This window comes from Monocercomonoides exilis, assembly GCF_001643675.1.
Source record: "Monocercomonoides exilis strain PA203 chromosome Unknown scaffold25-1336746, whole genome shotgun sequence".
NCBI classification, from domain to species: Eukaryota; Preaxostyla; order Oxymonadida; family Polymastigidae; genus Monocercomonoides; species Monocercomonoides exilis.
This window is the reverse complement of record NW_027150570.1, coordinates 554,497-573,890: the sequence shown is the minus strand read 5'-3', so window position 1 is coordinate 573,890 and position 19,394 is coordinate 554,497. Positions and strand designations below refer to the sequence as shown.

The following is a 19,394-nucleotide window of genomic DNA, read 5'->3' as shown; positions in this document are numbered from 1 at the left end:
AACTTGAAATGCTTGTTGAATATTCTTTTAATTTATTTATTAATTTTCGATTAAACGTGTGAGTTGTAATCTCTTTCATTTTGTTTTATTATGTCAGAAAACCATTACACATTTTTATTCCAAAAAACTCTTCTTTTTCATTCATTTCGTTTAAATACTTATTTATTTCTTTCTTCACGGAAATTTTAGCAAATTTTTTCTAATTGCATATTCAATTTATTTTCAATATTAAATATTGATTTTTTGATTAAAAATTTTGTTTATTTATTTGCACTTTTTATGACTAAATATACACGTTAAATAACATCGTGGAATGATTTAAAAAATTAAACAATAAGAAAAAAATGTTTTCTTTTCAAGAAATTGTAAAGAATATTACGTTTTTTTTTACACAAACAAAATACAAAGTTATATGAAAAACCAGCACAAGGGACGAAACCCATTAAAATGACATTTTCTTTAGAAATAATCTCTAATTTCATTTATATAAAAGCTCGTTGTATTTTAACTCCTTCGATAACTTCTTTTTGTGTTATATTTTGTATTTTTTTCAAATTAAACAAATTTTCGATTAATTTTTCACTTTTTTTTTGTTCACACATAAAAAAGTCAAAATAAAACAAAGACCATATCCATCTTCTTTTGCTCCATTCGACTGAACAGAAACAATAAGATAAAAAAAATTCAATGAAAATGTTTCTTCAAAAAAGTTTCAATTTATCACACAAACCAAACAAAGAATTCAAAGCATTTGCTGACTCACCTTTCCCCAAAAGAATGAATGATCACAGGTTGCTGGTGTCAAAGAAGAAGAAGAAGAAGAAGTTGATGAAGAAAAGAAATGAAATTCATCGCTCACAGAAGGAGTTGAAGACATTAAAGAGATTATATAACTGCTTTTCAGAGGCAAAATAATTGGTGCTCCCACCAAAAGAACCAGATCAATCAAATTGAAATTTGATGAAAAACAATTGAAAGAAGATTATTCAGAAAATTCAGCTCTTCCATCTTCAGTCAAAGCGGCTTTCGCTTTGCTCCATTTGATAAAAACAGAAAAAAATGTCTTCTCAATTCAATAAGTGCAATATTTCCTCTTTCTTTCTTCAACCTCTCTTTCTTCATCCGCAAATAGGAGAATTCCAAATTGAAGCATGTGAACAGGAGAAGTCCCATTCAGAAGATGTGTTGGTGCGCGCACACATCTATGAAGAAAGCGGATTTTTGGAAACAACTTCATTTCAAAGCACGATGACAGAGAAACAACAAACAAGGCATCGGCTCTTTTGGGGGGAAGAGAACACAAAGGCAATTGCACCGGCAACCTGAGAAATGGAGAAAGAAGAATTGAAGATCCCAAGAAAAGTTATGATGAGGGATTTGAGGAGTTGCAATCACAGTGACTGCAATGAAGAAGAAGAGGATTTCCGAATGGAAGTTGATGGAACATGTAAAGAAGATGAAGATGTGAATGAGGAAAAATACACAACAACAAAACAAATATGAATGCAAATAAAAGAAATTCAAAATAAAGTGAATTACAAATTTGAATGTTACACTGGTAGAAAAAGATTGAAAGGTGAAAATAGAAACGAAAGGTCAAAAAAAAATTGCTCGAAATCAGCTGCAAAGCAACTTAAAGAAAAATTCAAGAAAAAAAAGAAGAAGAACAGGAAGAATAAAACTCTGATGAATACAGTTAACAAGATGGAGAAATTCACTTTTTGCCCGTTTTTAATTTATGATTCTTAATGATAAACAAAATAATCGTTTGGATTTTTTGATAACGCCCTAAAATGAGCTAAATCAAAAACTGATTTATAGAAGCTGACAATTAAATCTTCATATCCTTCCTCTTCCATCTTTTCGCACAGCTCTCTATACAACATCACTTTCTGATTTTCTTTTTCAATTTCTTCTTTCGCCTTTCCATTCAGCCAGTTCCAGGCAAACAAAATAAACGAAGTTAAACTATTCTTCTTTTCCCTTTTTCCTCTTAATACTCTCAAAAAATCATAAAAAGCATCTATGTTTAATGTTGTAACTTCATTGTCAATCGTTGGCCCATGCATTTCCTCCAAAATTAAGTCAGCAACCTCTTCGCACAACGAGTAGTAAAAAGATTCGGCTCTAAAAATGTAATAATAAAAAAATGAATAGCATTTCCTATATATTTCTCTGCAGTTTCCCTTTGCTGCTCTGCACAGATCTATGATGCATCTTGTCAGTTTGACGAATTCTTCTCCATGTATTTGGACTTTTTGAGAATAAAAATCTATTATCACAAGCCACCTCAATAAAAGAAGTTCTTCTTTCGTTTCTTTTCCTCTTTCCTCTTCTTCTTCTTTTCTCTTCCAATCCGCGCATTTCATCAACTCTTCCAGTTCTCTTGTTGCTTCTCCAACAAAATGCAATTCATTCAAAACGTTGCTGTTTAGAAATTTGTCATAAGTCCATCTGCTTATCAAAAACACCCATGCTGATTGATAGGCAAGTCGTGTCAAATAGTGATTTTTCTGATGATACTTCAAGATTTCTGTCATCTCGTTCAAATACAGTCCATTTCCAACACGCTTCACGAAAAAATAAAATAAAATATATATTTAAATAAAAAATTGAAATTGAAATCGAAACAAACGTCTTTAAAAAGGAAGATTTAATTTCATACATGATATGCTTTAATATTTGACATAGCAAGCAAAGCCATTTCCACTTCTTTTTGATTCTCTTCGCTTTCCTCTTTGTTCAATGCAACTTTCAGAAGGCAAGGTACACAAATTGAAAATAATGCCTCTCGAAGACTTTCGTACAGAGAAATATAGCATTCGCAGAGATCAACAAGAAGCTTTTCATTCTTTTTCTTCTTCTCTTCAACAATCATTTTCTCAAATCTTTCTTGTAAAGACGATTTGCAAAGCGAAGTTCCTAAGAAATCTTTCATCGCTTTGCAATACCCCATGTGTTTCAACAACGGAATGGCATTTTCCAAAGATATTTTCCTTTCTTCAATCATTTTGTTCAGTCTGTCGAGCTGTCCATTTGTGAAAACAGAGCAAATTTCAACTTTGTTCATTTCATTCATCAGTTCGTTCATTTCTTCAATTTTCTGTTTTTGCTCCATTTCAGAACAATTCTCCAGTTCAGAAAACAATTCTTCAAAATAAATTAAGAAAAGAACGCAATCATCAAGGATTCAAATAAATATTGTTCGCAAACCAGTGAATTTTTCGACTGGATGCTCCTTCATTTTCCCCCGAGTTAATTCATCCAGAAAGCATTCGCAATACGCCATTTCGTTCGAAGAATCGCCCAGTTTGAAAGAACAAAATGACAAAAATAAAAACATTGCACAATCAATAAAATATAAGCTTTCATACAGTCCTTCTTTGCATTGACATTTTTGGCAAGCAACTGTCGAGAAAAGCAATGAATAATTGTTATCTGTTTCTTGTAATGGTTTCATCGATCAAACTGATTTTTCAAATTCATAAAATAACTTATCAGATAAATTTTAGATTATCAAACAAAAATTTGTTGTGAAATTCGGAATATTGTTTCCTTGACAATGCTTGTTAATGATGGAGATAAATGAAATCCAGCATTATGAGAAATATTATCTTAAAAAATAAAACAACAAAAAAGGATATTTATTTTCACAAACGTTGAATGAGGACAACTGTTCATTTGTATTTATCATGTTCTTTATCGGTTTGAAGATATCTGCATCTGTTGCCTTTAAAAAGCGGGAGAAAAGAACTGTTTATGAAAATTTTCATTATTTCGCTTTTTGGAACATAATTGCAAGGAAGAGAGCTGATCGTTGCGATGCAACAAGTTGATGAAAGAGAAAGAGCAAGATTATGACTTTTCTGGATATTTGTTTGAATGAAGGAATGAAAATCAAAACAGATAAAAATTGTGGAGAAAAAGTGATGTTGGATGTTGAAAGTTCGCAATGTTGCGAACATGCGAATGCAATGAGCAGGTATGCTCCTCGATTATGAGTATTGGATGAATTTTTTGGTAGCAAAAGATCAAACTTCGCTAAAACTCAAACCTGTTTTTGATACCATTGTCCGCACTGAAAATACAACAAGAACCTGTAAGATCGGTTGACAGAGACGGTGAGGGAAAGGATTTTGATCTTGCGCAAAGACTGATGAGAGGAAAAAATGTGAAAGAAGAATTAACAAGAAGTCGAACATGACCAACACAGTCTGGAGCAACAAATGCGATTCAGATGAAAAAGGTGAAGAGAGAGCGACAAAGAAGAAAATCCAGGAAGAGTTCAAGCGAATCGGAGTTTGAAACAAATTTCCATGATATGATCACAAAGAAGAAACGCAGACAGTTGTTGAGGGGCTGTCGCGTTCTTAATCAAATGAAGAAGTTGAAAGACGAAGAGGACAGCGATTGTGATTTCGAAGGAATAGAAGAGCGGGAAGAGGAAGATATGTCACAAAATTTCACAAAAATTTTCACTATTGAATGGCTGACGCACCAAATGAAAGCTGGAGAACTCAAGAAGTTTATTGAATTTTGCAAAGCTGGCTCGAATATAATGAGCGAAGATATCAAAAACACATTTATTTCATAACGCGAAAAGAAATTTTTTTCGGACTAACAGACGTTATCTGGAATACTTCAGCCAGCGGAGCAATCACAGCTTTGGGAAGGAAGGATTCATCGGAAGAGAGCAGAATAATGGATCTTTTTCAACCTGCTGTTGAATCGGGCATTAAAAATCCAAAGTGAATGCATCCCCATAGCAAAGAAATAAAGGAAAGCGCACCTTAAATTAGAAGAGAAAGAGAGTCTGAGAGGACTATTCTGAACTTAAACCCTTGTTGCTGACTGTATCAGTCGCATTGATTTTCTGAATGAAAATCCCCAGTCGAACTTAAAGAATGTGAAGGGGTTCCTTGAAGAGAAAATGACGAAAGATGCTTCTGAATGTCTCAGGAGGCTGGTGGAGAACACCAGCTTTTTTCAAGCAGAGGGAGATCCCGTAGGGTTCGGTGCATCTCCCGACTCGTCAACAGCCCTCTGCCTCATCTCGGACGGGAATGGGTGCTCAAGAAGATATTGCGTAGGCAGGAATGCTCAGGGCTTCGCCAACAGACAGTTCCTGAAATGTGGCTTTATGGGAGCTTTACGATCTTTAGAGAAAGGAGATAGACAACACAAACTCCACCACAGAATACCCCAGCACCAGCTGGGAGGCTTGCCCCGATCACAGTCCCCCTGCCCCTAGCTCCCCCAAGGATTCAAGTGGGAACAGCAACGGGAACGATAATTGGAACGAACTGATGGGAACAGCAGTAGTGACGGAAAGAGGAGTCGCGAAGAGTCGCAACAGAGAGAGGGAAGAGAAAATAGTGGCGAGCTCCAGTGAAACGATTAAACGACGAAAAACATCATATAATTGCGAAATAGATACAAAGATAGAAACCGCGAAATATCGCGAGAATATAAGAAATGTGATGACCTCGTAAGATCGTGAGATAAGGATACAGAAAGAAGTCGCACAGCACGGTGTGATGAAAATTGAAGAAGGCTCCTCATATCTCAGCTAAAATGCCAGTTAATGCACTCAGCCGGACTAAGAAGAAACCGGACAATGCACTGAGCGGGGAGAAGGTCGCAGAGATATTGCAAATAATCACACAGAGAACACAAGATACAATTTCAGAACCGATTGCGCTGGTGCCCTGCGGAAGTATTTGCAGACTATCCTCCATAAGAAGAAAGAGAGAGAAAGAAACGCAAGGAAGAGAGGTAATGCTAGTCCACCCTTTCCGGAGAAATATTGGACGGACCCTGAAAGAGAAGATGAACGAAGCTCAGAGGGGACTGACGATTCTGATTCTGCCATCCTGGCAGGTGCAGACCTGGACCTAGCTACTGCAGCCTGGGCATTTGACAAAGACCCTGGGGTCATTTCAGGAGTGCATGATTCCGGAAGCGAAGATGAGAAGGGAAGGCTGTAAATTACACTCAGGAGAGGAAATAAGCGTTATTATTGAGAAGAGAATATACAGGGAAGTGACCTCTTTTTTTGCATGAGGAGAACATGTGGGAGCGAAGGACATAGCAGCAGCAATACTAAAAAATCAGAAGAGCGAAAGAGATACGTGGAGAGCGCTGCGAAGATTCAAACATTTTCTAGATAATAAGAGCATGGATGACACTGACCCCCTCACAAACAAAGATGCAAAGTGGATTATGGCGGAGTTCATTGAAACACTCTCGAATACAAACCTCTCAAGCGGAGTGATAAATCAGACAGTACGGAAAGTGCTGGATTCTATTAACCTCTTCAGAGAGACTAAGGTTGACGTGAAAGACATAGAGATATTTCTAAAGACCTATGTGGGGGAGAAACCAAGAAGAGGCAAACGATACAAATCAATGTGTGACTTGAAAATCATCACGAAATGGGCTGAAGCCACTCACGATATGAAAGACCCACAGACCCTCCAAAGGAGGGCTCTCATTTTAACTATGATATTTGGTGCGTTAAGGCCAGCAGAGCTGGAGAGGATGAGAAGAGAGACAACGATACTTAAAGAGGATTTAGTCCAGACACAAGTACGAACGAAAACATCAGAGGGAGAGACTGTAAATGTTATTATAAATAAGCATCCAAATCCACGCATCGATGCGGTGGTAGCGCTCCAACGTTGGATGGGTTATGCAAAGACAACCTATAGAGACGAACATGTGTGGTTCGATATCAAGGAGAGGCAACCTGCAAACTTGCAGAGGATTAAAGAAGAATTAGTGGCTGTCTTGAGAGAGAACGGAATACCCGACACATTTACCGCGTATTCGATAAGACACGCTGTGATAACACATTTGGCAAGACAACAAGCGGCAGATTGGAAAGCAATTAATGCGTACGCGAGATGGGCGCCAGGCTCTAGAGAAGCCCAGGGGTATTACACCGTGCTACCAGTTCATGACACGAGATGGATCCTGGAGACAATCGGAGGCCCAGTACCCCTTGTTGAAAAGGGATAAAAGTCGGAGAAGGACAGCAAAGGAAAAGAGATTTCAAATGAGAATACAGAATCTGGAGCAAAGGAGTATCCTGAAGAAACATCACAACTGGGGGGGGGGGGAGCAGAGCAAGAGGAAGAGGTCGAAGAGTCGAGGGTCAATTCGAGAGAGGAGTTCGCCTCACGAGAGCGATATAGCACAACTTCCCAAGGGTGATGAGACACCCTCCATAATTCCCCGCAACATTATGGAGCTTACGGAGGGTAGACAAACTGCCTTGCAGAAGAAGCTCGAAACCGATCGGGGGAAACGCGGAGAGAGAAGCATAGGACAAATTGTCATGCCCGCTCAAGCACAGAAGACCCGATCGAGAACCCACCGAAAACAGCGCAAGAGGGGGAGGGAGTAGGGATAGAGGCCGCACCTTCATCCGCAGTCCCTCTGGTCATCCGCCGCACGGCAAGGTGCTAGGCATGAGGGTTTAAGATCAGAGGAGAGAGGAGAACGAGGGATTTCAAAACTCATTATTGAGGAGCAAACCTGCTCCTTGCGTTCGTATATTCGCTCTATTGCGAATTGATAGAACGCAGTGAGCAGGATTTGCTCCGAAATAATACGAACGCGGATGGAGAGACTCAGAGTGGCTGGGTGCGTAAGAGAGAAACATATTTGGAGGAATATGACGAGAAAAAGGGCGAGATATAAAAGGAAAGAGGAAAAGATCAACCGCCCGAAGTCACAAGAGTGCACCTAGAACCTGTTTAGAGAAACATGGAAACAAATAAAAAGTTCAAGCATGATCCTCCTCCTTTACAAGATTATTATTGTTTTTTCAGAGAAGAATTAATTATTAATTATGCAGTGTGTGATGATTGGGGTTGCTCTGCTGATGCAGCAGAAGAGCGGGAGGCAGAGCATATCACATGCAGTTTTCTTTTCCACGCCTCGCGGAAGCGAGAGTGGTTTTTCTTTCTGCTCCGACCAGAATACTCGCCTCACCGGATCCCTGCACTGAATGCAGGAGACAGCTCCGAGGGGCAATGTCCCCTGCCCTCTGGTCTTCGTGACCAAGGCGAAAAGGCGAAGTCGGTGGTGAAGTGAAGCTGACAATACATTAATTTATTATTTAATTTTTTATGTTATTGTTTTGAACTTTTATCTCGCCCTTTTTTCCACGTCATTTGGGGTGGGTGAAGTTTTTCACTCAAACCACCCATATTTTAAGATCAAACTCATTATTTCGGAGCAAATCCTGTCTCACTGCGTTCTATCAAATTTATTATTTAATTTTATTTATTTTTTTTATTTGTTTGTGACGGACAGTGCTGAAAGTTATTTGTTAGGACACAGAGGTTAACGTTAAACAATGAGTTAATCATAATCATGCACTTCTCAAAAAAACAAAATTGATTTTATGAATATTTCGAAGGAATAAATTTTTTTTTGTTTGAAACATTTGCCGATTAACATCGAAAGGATGATTTTGTTGAAGATTGAAGCTTTTCATTCATTGGCAACTGAGAAATTGCTGCAGATCTGTCATCATTAAAGTGTCCGCTTTTAATGAAAATGGAAAAACAAAAAGTTACACTGTAAACAAATTCAATCAATTGGCTTTCACTTTTTTGCCTGGTATCTTTTTTTATCAATTCAAAAATTTCAAAAAGCTTTTATGAGCTTTGTCTGAATTCATGCAAAGCAGACGTACCAAAGCATGAACTACATATTACAACTAGTAGATGGTATTGGAATAAGAAAATTTTATTGAAATAAAAATAATAATTCGAATAACCAAAGTTTATTCTAGATAACACCAGTTTATTCGAATTAAAAAAGTTTATTCCAGAAAGACCTAGTTTATTCCAATTAATCCCTCAACAAAAGTTTTAATGATCCTTTTTGTCAATTTGAAAGGGTTGGAAAACAAGAGCGTTTAAAGATTAATAAGCAATATTTATTCATTGAAATGCAATTTAAAAAATTTTTTCAAACAGTTATGGTCTCAAATTATTTAAAGAAAATCTGGAAATTTCTGCCATAGGATTGGAGATCAAATAGAATTACAAGAAATAATACGAATTCTTAAAATGATGATCACGAAAATGTGGATAAACATGATGAAATGCAATATTTGAAGGGTTATGGTCAATGGAAGAAGAGTCATTTATGAAACGATGAAAGTGTGTTCAATTTTTAAATTATTCAATTAACAGATTCGCAGAATTGCATAAAAATCAAAATTCAAAGCAGTTCACCGAGAAAAGACTTCTTTTAGGGAAATTTCAAAATTTTCAATCTTTGTTGGAACAGAAAGTGGTAAAGGGGAGAGTGTTTACGTGTTTTAGTGCATATTCACTTCTTGAACACTAACAAACGATTCTGGTGGAGGAATGTGCTGCTACAATGTTCCGGCTGCATTCAAAATGAGGAGCCTCCAGTTTATTTCATGTTCAGCAACAGCAAATGGAGGAGGATTGTATTTTGAATCCAGAAACACAGCAGTTCCAACCAATTATTTTTATTGTTATTTTCTGTTCTTTCATGAATGCAAATGCTCTGCAGCCACTCCATATGGGCATGATATGGTATATTATGATTACTACAGTGTATATTTATCTCAAAATAATCCGTTCTATGAATGCTACACCACAAACACAGATGAGAAGAGAGTGTGCTACGGATATTGGACCAGTGACTGGGCATATCAGCACACAGATAAGAAGGATTGGCTCAAGTTCAAAACGATTTATGTTGGCGTGAGTGTGGATGACACGAACAATTTGTATGGAATGACCGAAACAGCTCCATGCAAGACAGTGGGACAAGCAGTTTGGGTAAGCATGGTGCAGCTGATCTCCACTATTACAGTGCTGGGTGGGAAGCATGTGAGCGAAGAGAAGACAATCAGTGTTGGGGAAAAGAAGATAATAATAACAGGGAGAGGGAAGACAGTGAGTGTGATTGGGACGAGTGCGCTTTCTACGTCTTCGCCAACACTGTTTAGCGTATCTACTGGTAAACTGGAGGCGGGGCAAGCGGTGATCGATCACAACTCTTTCAGAAGTCCATTGCAAAATATGTTTGCGGTATCACTCTGGAAACAGCAGGAAACATGCAGCAATCGGGCTCAGCTTTTATGTTCATCTCCAATCTACCATTTTCCTCATTTGTGCAGCATTCTCTCATCCTCTGCCATCTGTTCAGTCTCACTCAGATTTCGTGGACAGGACAAGAAAGACACTTCTTTCAGCAGCCAAAGATGGAAAATCTGGTTTTACTCAGTCCCAACTGATTTTTCTGTTGTCTTCGAACAAATCGTTTTGTTCATCTCCTTCTCCTTATTTTCCTCCTCCTCCTTCTCCCTCTCCTTCTCCCTCTCCTTCTCCCTCTCCTTCTCCCTCTCCTTCTCCCTCTCCTTCTCCCTCTCCTTCTCCCTCTCCTTCTCCTTCTTTTCCTCCTCCTCCTCCTCCTCCTCCTCCTCCTCCTCCTCCTCCTCCTCCTCCTTTTCCTTTTCCTTTTTTTTTTTTCCTTCTTCTCATTCTCATTCTTTTTCTCTTTCTCCTCATCTTTTTCTTCAAATTCTTCAGATTCTTTTAATGATTCTTCTTCTTCTGCGATTTGTCCTTTTCCACCGACTGCCCCATCTTCAACTTCGTCATTGCCTTCTTCATAAACTCCTTCTCTAACTTTTTCAATGCCATTATCACTTTCTTTGCATTAAATCGGAATATCGACCTTCTGTTTAATTAAAGCTGTTCGATCGGAAGCACAGACAAATTGAACCAATTATTATTTCATTCACTTTTTATTCTCTCAACATCATCATAATCGTTATTAATGCCTTTAATTGTTTCGCTAAAAATGCATCAGAACCGTTTTCCTCTTCCAAAGAGGCGCATTCCGCTCTGTTTCAGCACTTCGGCTGTGCTGAATGTGTGAATAGGAATGGAAGGGATAATGGGAGTTGGAGGGAAAAGGAGCTTCAAGGCACATTGCGTTCATCTGCTCGTTTCATGACACCGCCAAGAAGCGAAGAGAGAGAAGTTCAAGTTCAAATGGAAGAGGCAAAGAAGGCGGATTTCAGATGCAAATTGAGCGCAGAGCAGAGGAAAGGGAGGCAAAAGGAAGAGCCAAAGGTGAAGATGAAGGCGATGGAGAATAATATGTATTCCACATTGAATAAATTATAATTTCGGCACAAAGCTAGTGCAAGCAGCAACTGAAAGGAGGAGGAGGGACATGAGAAGAGAAGAAGGAGGTTATGATAAAGATGAACAGCAGCAGATATCCTGCTCATTCGACACTTCACTCTCATCTACCCAGCTGCACACTCAAAACATCACAGCCTCCTCGGCATTTGTCAATCCTTCTTTTTCTCAATTCCATTACACCCAATTGTCTACCTCTTCTGTTCTTGATACTCACCATCGAAGCCCTTCGCACTGTCATCTCCCACCACAGACTCCTCTTCAGTATTACTCAAAAACAACTGGAACAACATCACCTTTACTGATAGAGTTTCGTGTGGAGGATAAAATAATATGAATAATCAGGTGACTGGAACAATTTCATCGAATTATTTTCCTTTTGCGATTGGATATTGTTTTTGGTTTTTTTATCCTGTTTGATCATAAATGTGAAGAATAAACAGAAAAAAATAACAAAAAAGAATTAACAAACATTGCGAAATGATGAAATTTATTTTGTCGTTAACTGCAGGTCTATTTTGATTGCTTTTATTATTTGTAAATTATTGAATATAATTTATCATCATTCATTTTACAAAACAGTGCAAAAGTTTTTTGATCGTAATTCATTTTAAACATATCTGGCCAATTAAATAGCTTTTAAATATAAATGGATAATTATAATTAATTTTTAAGTGTTGTTAAAGAAAGTGATTCTTGAGAAATTTTTTGAAACCACAATAAATTTTCTTTGAAAAAAGTTATTCCGAAAAGCCAGAGTTTATTCCAATTAATTTTTTTTATTCCAATAAAAATAATTTATTCCGAATAAACTTTGTTTATTTGAATAAGTTATTTTAATTCGAATAAAACCTTTCTATTCTCATTGTATCTAGTATTTCCATCAAAAAAAAAAGTCAAAAAATAATTTTTTTTTTGAATTTATATCAAAAAGTTGCTACGCTCGCGAATAAATTATGACAAAAATGATAAGGATAAATAAAAAGTTTTTGCGTTGAAACAGATAATGGCTTCACTCTGTTTCTCTAGATGTGATTGATTGAATACCAAATAAAAATTCGAATAAAAAGAAACAAAATTTAAAAAATGAAAATTTGAAATATCACTCCAAAACCCAAATTTCTTTCTATGTTTTCTTAGGAAGGTGGAAGCGCTTGCACAAGTTGAGTGCATTTAGCAATGATTGAGTCTCTTCTTTCGTCGCTCAGATTCACTGTAGTGAAATAGTTCAACACTTCCTTGATGGTCGCTGCATATTCAGGAGCAGAAATCTCCTTCAAACCATCTGGGCTTGTTGCCACACGGCTCAGAAGCTCAATCGCGGTGTCGGTAATCTCACTGTTCAGCTCTGTGTGAAGTCCGCAAATTTCTTTCAACAACGCAAAGATTCCGTGAGAGGCAAGGATTGGAATAACTCTTTCCTCAGAGCATCCAGTGTTCAGCATCACAACAACATTACGAAGAATCGACTGAGTCACTTCGGACCGCTCTTCCTTCAAGTAATGGCCGAGCACAACAGCACTGGTGGAAATAGTGTCGTCTGCCTGAAGAGCCTCAAGCCCGCCATCGAACGAGGACAGATGGACAATCAACGATGTGACAATGAAAATCACTTCAGAGTCCGTTTTGAGATAAACATCACAGGCTTTGTTCAACAGCGCAATAAACTGCTGAGCAGTAACAGGAGTGTCGGGCTCTGTGTATGGTCAGAGAAGAAAACAATATAAACAAACAAATGAATATATTTGAATTAAAAAATAAATAAATAAATAAATAAAATAAAATAAAATAAAATAATAAATAAATAAATAAAATGAAGGAAAAAATGAAAAAATGAAATAATAATAACAATAAAAGATAATATCTCCCTCTTTAAAATGTACCTCCTGTGAAGATTCCTCCAATTCCCAATGTCAGCTTCTGAAGAGCTTTTCCAGTGTCTGCATTTGACGCGTCCATCGTAAGGGCTTCTTGAAGCATTCCGTACATTGTGGCAAGATCAACATTTCCATTGACTTCTTCTCCACCTTCTTCTGTTTTCATCAGATTCATCAAAACATTCAAGGTGGCACTGGACTTCTCAATTGAAGTTGTTACCGCTTCGAAAGTTGGTGCGAACAAGCGAGAAGCATTGTGCAACAAGAATACATAACCTCCTTGTGCGAATGAATTGACATTGTTAACTATAACAAAATAATGTTAAAGTTACAAAAATTTGAGAATTTATTAAAAAAAAAATAAAAATCAAAATAAAAATAAAAATTAAAAAAAAAAAACAAACCGTTCTCGCAAAGAGAAGAAATAATTCTGCAGCACAAATGAATCACAAACAAGAGATCCTCTTTTGCAGAATGCCCAGCATCAATGGCAGTGATAGCTGCTTCAATAACAGTTTTAAGATGTGAATGAGCTTCATTTGCCATAAGTTCAAGTTTTCCTTCGTCAATTCCAGCAAAGCTACGAAGAACATTGGCTGCAAACACAGAAACAGACGGACGAGTTGTAACTGACGATTTCATCAAGCGGATCAACAAGGGAGTATATCCCAGACCAATTAATGTTGTCAGAAGCTCGGGAACAATAAGATTGTTCAACAACGCACATGCAGAATATGGGAACGATTCTTTATCGGGTGTGTTCTTTGCGTGATCAGCAGTACGCTCAAGGAAAAGTTTAACACCTTCAAGAACACCCTTTTCCTTCAACTTTGTTTTCGCTCCTGGCATCTTTGAAATATCGCCCAATGCACGGAAGGCATTTCTAACAGCAACCTTAGGCTTATCAGTGCTTCCTTTTACAACATCGACCAGCGCTTGAAGAAGATTGTCATCAAGAAGCTGGGGAATATCAGCAACTTCTTCACCTTCTGGCTTAACAATTACTGAACAAAGATCTCAAACAATAAAATCGATAAAACAAATTTACAAACACTCTTGCGCAATTGCAGCAGCAGACAAGCAGCATTTCTTGATTTCCTCTGGATCGGTTGAGGTGGGCAAATTCTGAATAAGAGTGGGTAATTCCTCTTTGCTATACATGATCCTATTTAGTTTTAACAAACACAATCGCAACAACACAAGATTTTCAATGAAAATTATAATATGAAAGAATTTCAATACCTGAAATTGATGGACTAATCAATATTATGAATCAATGGGTAAGATCTATATGATTGAAATATATCGCAAACCTCAATGTTTTAGCTTTATAAGTGTAAAATTGTTGTAAATCTTTTGCAATAACAAAAATTTGTTATTTGATTTTCCATTATTCATTTATTCTATTCAACGACTTTTTATTTGTTTGTTTGTAATTGGAGCTAATCATGTCGCGGCAGCCTGTTAAATCGGAGGCTATTAAAGTTATGATTCGTATACGTCCTTTAGCGCGTCATGAAGCAGGACATGAAATATGTGTCACACCAACATCAGATAGCACAATTGAGGTATTGTGAATTCAATTTACTTCAACGTCAAGCTTAATCAACTGTTATATTCTTTCCAATACGAACAACTTAAAAATAGTTGGTTATCCCTCCGACTAATCCTGCGGTCGCAGATTATCAAATCCATAGTTTTCGCTTTTCGGTTTGTATTTTTTTCAATATTGAGTAGTTTTTGTCTTTTTAAAGCTTGTGTAAATCCATTTTTTAGAAAGTATTTGGTGAAGAGACATCACAACAAGAGTTTTTCCAGGATTCTGGAATTGTTGACATTCTTGATGCTGTGTTAAATGAAGGATATTCAGCGTCAGTTCTTGCATATGGGCAGACAGGAACAGGTAAAACATACACAATATCAGGCCCAGAGCCCCAGACTTTGGATGAAATCGAACAACATCGTTGCTATGGACTGCCAACTGATGGAATAATTCCTCAAGCAGCATCTTACATTTTTAATGAAATTGAATTGCATCCAGAGCACCTTTACACGATTACAGCTAATTATATGGAAATATACAACGAACAAATATTCGACTTGATATCCGATATAGAGAAAAAGGAGCCTAAGCATCTTCGGCACAGAGGCAGCACATTTTATGTTGATTCACTGACAACAGTGACATGCTATTCTCGGGAAGATTTGATAGCCTTGCTGGAAAAGGGGGCGCGCAACAGACATGTTGCGTCGCATGACTTGAATCACGAGTCGTCTCGCTCGCACGCTCTGCTCACGCTGAAGATAACAGTGCAGCATCGGCCGACGCCTGAAGAAGAGGCACAGATGGAGGAAGAGAGAAGGCAGAAGGAGGAGCAGGAAAGACAAGCGATGCGGACACCGCGTGGGAGAGGGAGCGGACGAGGAGTGAGAAGAGGAGGCTCATTCTCCAGAGGAGGTGGAGGTGGAGGAGGAGGAACAGGCAGAGGAGGAGGAGTGACAGGAAGATCAACAGCTGGGAGTTCATCAGGCGGAACAGGAGGAGGAGGAATGAGGGTGGGGGCAGCAACAGAAGGACCCGCAGCGAGCGGGCGTTTGTTCAGCACATCGCTGAATGCGCGCTCGTCTGTGCTGCGGCGGGGAAAAATCACGTTTGTGGACTTGGCTGGCTCTGAGCGGCTGAAGCAGTCAGGGTCGGAGGCGGAGAACAAGAAGGAGACGGCAGCGATCAACAAGTCCCTCTTCACGCTGGGCACGGTGATCAAGGCGCTGTGTGCGAAGCAGCCGTATATCCCCTACCGTGACTCGAAGCTGACGTCGCTGCTGAAGGATTCGCTGGGCGGGACAGCAAAAGCGCTGATGGTGGCGTGTGTGACGCCGTCTGTGATGTTTGCGGGCATTTCATTGTCGACTCTGACGTATGCGCAGGCTGTGCAGTCGATCAAGAACACGCCTGTTGTGAGGCTGGGAGAGCAGCAGGCGCAGATGGAGAAGATGAGAGAGGAAATTAGGAATCTGAAGAAGGAGATTGAGTACTGGCGGGCGGAGGCAGCGAGGGTGGGGGTGACGGGGGAGCGAAGAATGTCTGAACCTCCAATGTTTCCAACACCGTCACGCCCTCGCAGCTTTGGAGCTTCTATCAACAAGGCAGATTCGTTTATGTCTTCTGCTTCATCGTCTTCTTCTTCAAATCAATCAAATCCTTTGGCAAATTCATCCTCTTCCTCTTCTTCTTCCTCGTCTTCCTCAACAACAGCGCCTTCATCCTCTGCCTCCTCCTCTTTAATGCGAGCCAACCCTTTGGGCTTCTCCGCGCTGGGGAGTGGAGCGGGTGAGTCTGATGACTTGACTGTGCAGATGCAGCTGCAGATGATACTGGCAGAGAACGAGAAGCTGGCTGCCGAGAAGCTCAGATTGCAGTCAGCCAATTCGCTTCTGGCAGATCATCTGGCGATGAGGGAGATGGAGAACGGAGAAGGAGGAGGGGTTGGAGGAATAGGAGGAGTAGGAGGAGGAGGAAGTGGAATGATGTATGGAGGAGATATGAGTAAAGAGTATACAGCGAGTGTGGCAGGCGGGGCGATGCTGCAGATGCGGCAGCCGAATTCATTTGGAGCTGGTTATGGCTCTGGTTCTGTCTATGGCACAGGCTCTGCCTCGTCCTCGTTGAGAAGAGGAGAAGACGGAGAAATGCGGCATTATCGCTCCATGTCCACGGGTTCTGTAGGTTCTCCGCTGAACACGTCGATTGGGCCTTCGATGGGAACTCCTATGGGAACTCCTATGGGAACGCCAATGGCAACTTCTATAGGCTCTCCATTGAACAGAGAGCGATATGCGCTTTCTGAGCGGAGGGGGCTGGGGTCAGCGTCTTCTGTGTCATCGTATTTGAGTCAGATGGATGGTGGGTCATTCCCCATTTCTGATGATTATTTGGATGAAGAGGACGATCCAGAGGTTTTGAGGGCGATTGCGCACAGACTGAAGATTGAGTCGAATACGGCAGTGACGTCGGTGCAGCAGCTGAGGGAGGAGTTGCAGTTGGCACACTCGGCTTTGAGGAGGAATACGGGGTATGTGAATGTGTTTATATGTGAATATGTTTTCTGTGTATATTTATGTCTTTTTGTGTATTTTTGTGTATTTTTGTGGATGTGGATGAAGATGGTTTATTTCGATTTGTATATTATTATTTATTTAACATTAAAAAAAAAAAAACTATTTTTTTTTTCTGATTTCAATTTTAATTTTGCATTTATCAAACTTTCTTACTTTCTCTTTCTTTCTCTCTCTCTTTCTTTCATTGTTCATCCAAATACACTTATTCAACTATTCATTCATTCATTCATTCATTATTCTTATTCTTATTTTCTATTTTTTTCCCCTTTTCAGTTCCGCCGGCCCCGTTCCCGACAGCCCGATCTACTTGAGCTCCCCTTCTTCTTCTCTGATGCGTCCTCTTCCTCCTCTGCGTGGGGCAGGTCCCACACCCACCACACCTCATTCACGCACATCTTCTGCCTCTTCTTCAACTACGTCTTCTTCATTTCATCAGAATTCGCTTTCTGTTATGTCTTCGCCGTATTCTTCGACAAGATATTCTTCTTCTTCTTCATCTAATTCTTCTTCTTCTTCTTCTTCTTCTTCAAACATGCCACCAGGCTCATTTCCTTCTTCTCCATACATTTCCCGTTCACCTCGTTTAGGTTCTGACAGATTTTCGCCTTCTTCTTCAAATTCTTCTTCTTCTGCTACATCACCTGAATCTTCTTCTTCTTCTTCTTCTTCCTCTTCTTCTTCTTCCTCTTCCTCTTCTTCTTCTTCCAACCCTTCTTCTTCTTCTTTACGTCGTTCCTCTTTAACTTCTCTATATCAAGCTCCTCTTTACTCCTCTTTCTCTTCTCAGCTTTCTTCTGCGCCTTCTTCTTCTTCTTCTTCTTCTTCTTCTTCTTCTTCTTCTTCTTCTTCTTCTTCTTCTTCTTCTTCTTCTTCTTCTCCTATTTATCATTCATCTCCTATCACATCACCTCGTTTGCCAAAGAGAAATAGCATGATATCAAATAATAATAATAATAACAATGGTCCTTCTTCTTCTTCCTCCTCCTCTTCTTCTTCCTCTTCTTCTTCTTCCAATTCAAAAGATCCAGCAACTGCTTCTTCTGTTCTTAACAGCTCTTTCTCCACGTCATCATCATCATCATCATCTTCTTCTTCTTCCTCTTCTTCTTCTTCTTCTTCTTCTTCTCCTTCTCCTTCCTCTTTCTTTCCTCCTGTTTCTATTTATGTTCCTCAGCCTAATCCTCGCAAACAACCCATCATTGCTGATTCTCTTAGAAATACGTCTTCTTCTTCTTCTTCTTCCTCATCTTCAAATTCTTCCTCTTCTTCTTCTTCTTCTTCTATTTCTCCGACGCCTTCTCCTGGCACCTCTCCTATTTCTCCGCCCATCCTGTCAACACAAAAACCTGTTTCTGTTCTTTCATCTTCGACTTCATCAACATCACCTTCTTCCTCTTCTCCTTCCTCTTCCTCTTCTTCTTCTTCTTCTTCTCTGTCTTCTTCTTCTTCTTCTTCCCCTTCTTCTTCTTCTATCAACCCACCAACTTTATCTTCTTCCTTCTCCAAAAATTCCTCTTCTGCCCCTTCACAACATAAGCCTTCCTCTTCATTTACTCCTCTGAAGGCATCTTCTGTTCTTTCTCGTATAACTCTATTTGATAACAATGAAGAAGAAGGAGAAGAAGGAGAAGGAAGAGGAGAAAGAGGAGGAGAAGGAAGAGGAGAAAGTGATCCTACTTCTTGAGGATTAATTTTATTTTTGATTTAATATTTTTATTTTTATTTTTATTTTATTAATATTTCTTTTTCTTTAATCTTTAATCTTTCTTCTTTGTCTTTTATTTTTATTTTTCTTTACTTTTTTCTCATTTTTTTTTAAAATAAAAAAATGCAATGATTGTTACTGGATCCAATGAAATGGTGTTTGAGAAAAATCTTCTTATATTTTTTGTATATTTTTCAAATGTTAATTTATTTTTGTTGCATTTATTTATTGTTCTAGTCTTTAGTTGCTATTTTTAATAGATTAATTTAATTTTGTTAATAGTTTAATGAAGAAATAATAAATTTATGTAACATTTCACTAAATTGTACACTACTTGCGACACCTCTTTCACGTCAAGTTGTATTTTATGTGCCATTGCTTTTTTGTAGGATAATCATTTCTTATCATGTGCATTCAAAAAATTGGATTTCAATTGAACTTTATAATATTGCAATGGGAACAATTGATGTTGATCAACAAAAAATA

At 38.6% G+C, this 19,394-nt stretch overlaps 5 protein-coding genes across 5 annotated transcripts; 3 read left to right on the top strand and 2 right to left on the bottom strand.

Annotated features, from left to right (window-relative positions):
* Positions 1-898: 898 nt before the first annotated feature.
* MONOS_17640 (uncharacterized protein) lies at positions 899-3,452 on the bottom strand. Its single transcript, XM_067870579.1, has 4 exons — positions 3,375-3,452; positions 3,214-3,238; positions 2,666-3,150; positions 899-2,570 (listed from the first exon to the last, which is right to left on the bottom strand). Exons 1-4 carry the CDS (start codon positions 3,393-3,395, stop codon positions 1,746-1,748), a joined length of 1,356 nt encoding a protein of 451 aa, XP_067726590.1. The 5' UTR covers positions 3,396-3,452; the 3' UTR covers positions 899-1,745.
* Positions 3,453-6,177: 2,725 nt separating this feature from the next.
* Positions 6,178-7,020, top strand: MONOS_7803 (uncharacterized protein; the record flags this gene model as incomplete). Its single annotated transcript, XM_067878156.1, has 1 exon — positions 6,178-7,020. One exon carries the CDS (start codon positions 6,178-6,180, stop codon positions 7,018-7,020), a length of 843 nt encoding a protein of 280 aa, XP_067726589.1.
* Positions 7,021-9,581: 2,561 nt separating this feature from the next.
* MONOS_7802 (uncharacterized protein) lies at positions 9,582-11,544 on the top strand (the record flags this gene model as incomplete). The annotated part of the gene is made up of 4 exons (XM_067878155.1): positions 9,582-9,997; positions 10,104-10,270; positions 10,870-11,135; positions 11,203-11,544. The coding sequence occupies 4 exons, from the start codon at positions 9,582-9,584 to the stop codon at positions 11,542-11,544; spliced, it is 1,191 nt and encodes a 396-aa protein (XP_067726588.1).
* A 526-nt stretch (positions 11,545-12,070) lies between these two features.
* MONOS_7801 (uncharacterized protein) lies at positions 12,071-14,362 on the bottom strand. Its single transcript, XM_067878154.1, has 5 exons — positions 14,327-14,362; positions 14,137-14,249; positions 13,489-14,088; positions 13,091-13,390; positions 12,071-12,903 (listed from the first exon to the last, which is right to left on the bottom strand). The coding sequence occupies exons 2-5, from the start codon at positions 14,243-14,245 to the stop codon at positions 12,344-12,346; spliced, it is 1,569 nt and encodes a 522-aa protein (XP_067726587.1). The 5' UTR covers positions 14,246-14,249; positions 14,327-14,362; the 3' UTR covers positions 12,071-12,343.
* A 170-nt stretch (positions 14,363-14,532) lies between these two features.
* On the top strand, positions 14,533-19,343 carry MONOS_7800 (kinesin 16; the record flags this gene model as incomplete). The annotated part of the gene is made up of 4 exons (XM_067878153.1): positions 14,533-14,652; positions 14,732-14,794; positions 14,861-17,157; positions 17,477-19,343. 4 exons carry the CDS (start codon positions 14,533-14,535, stop codon positions 18,885-18,887), a joined length of 3,891 nt encoding a protein of 1,296 aa, XP_067726586.1. The 3' UTR covers positions 18,888-19,343.
* Between the last annotated feature and the right edge of the window lie 51 nt (positions 19,344-19,394).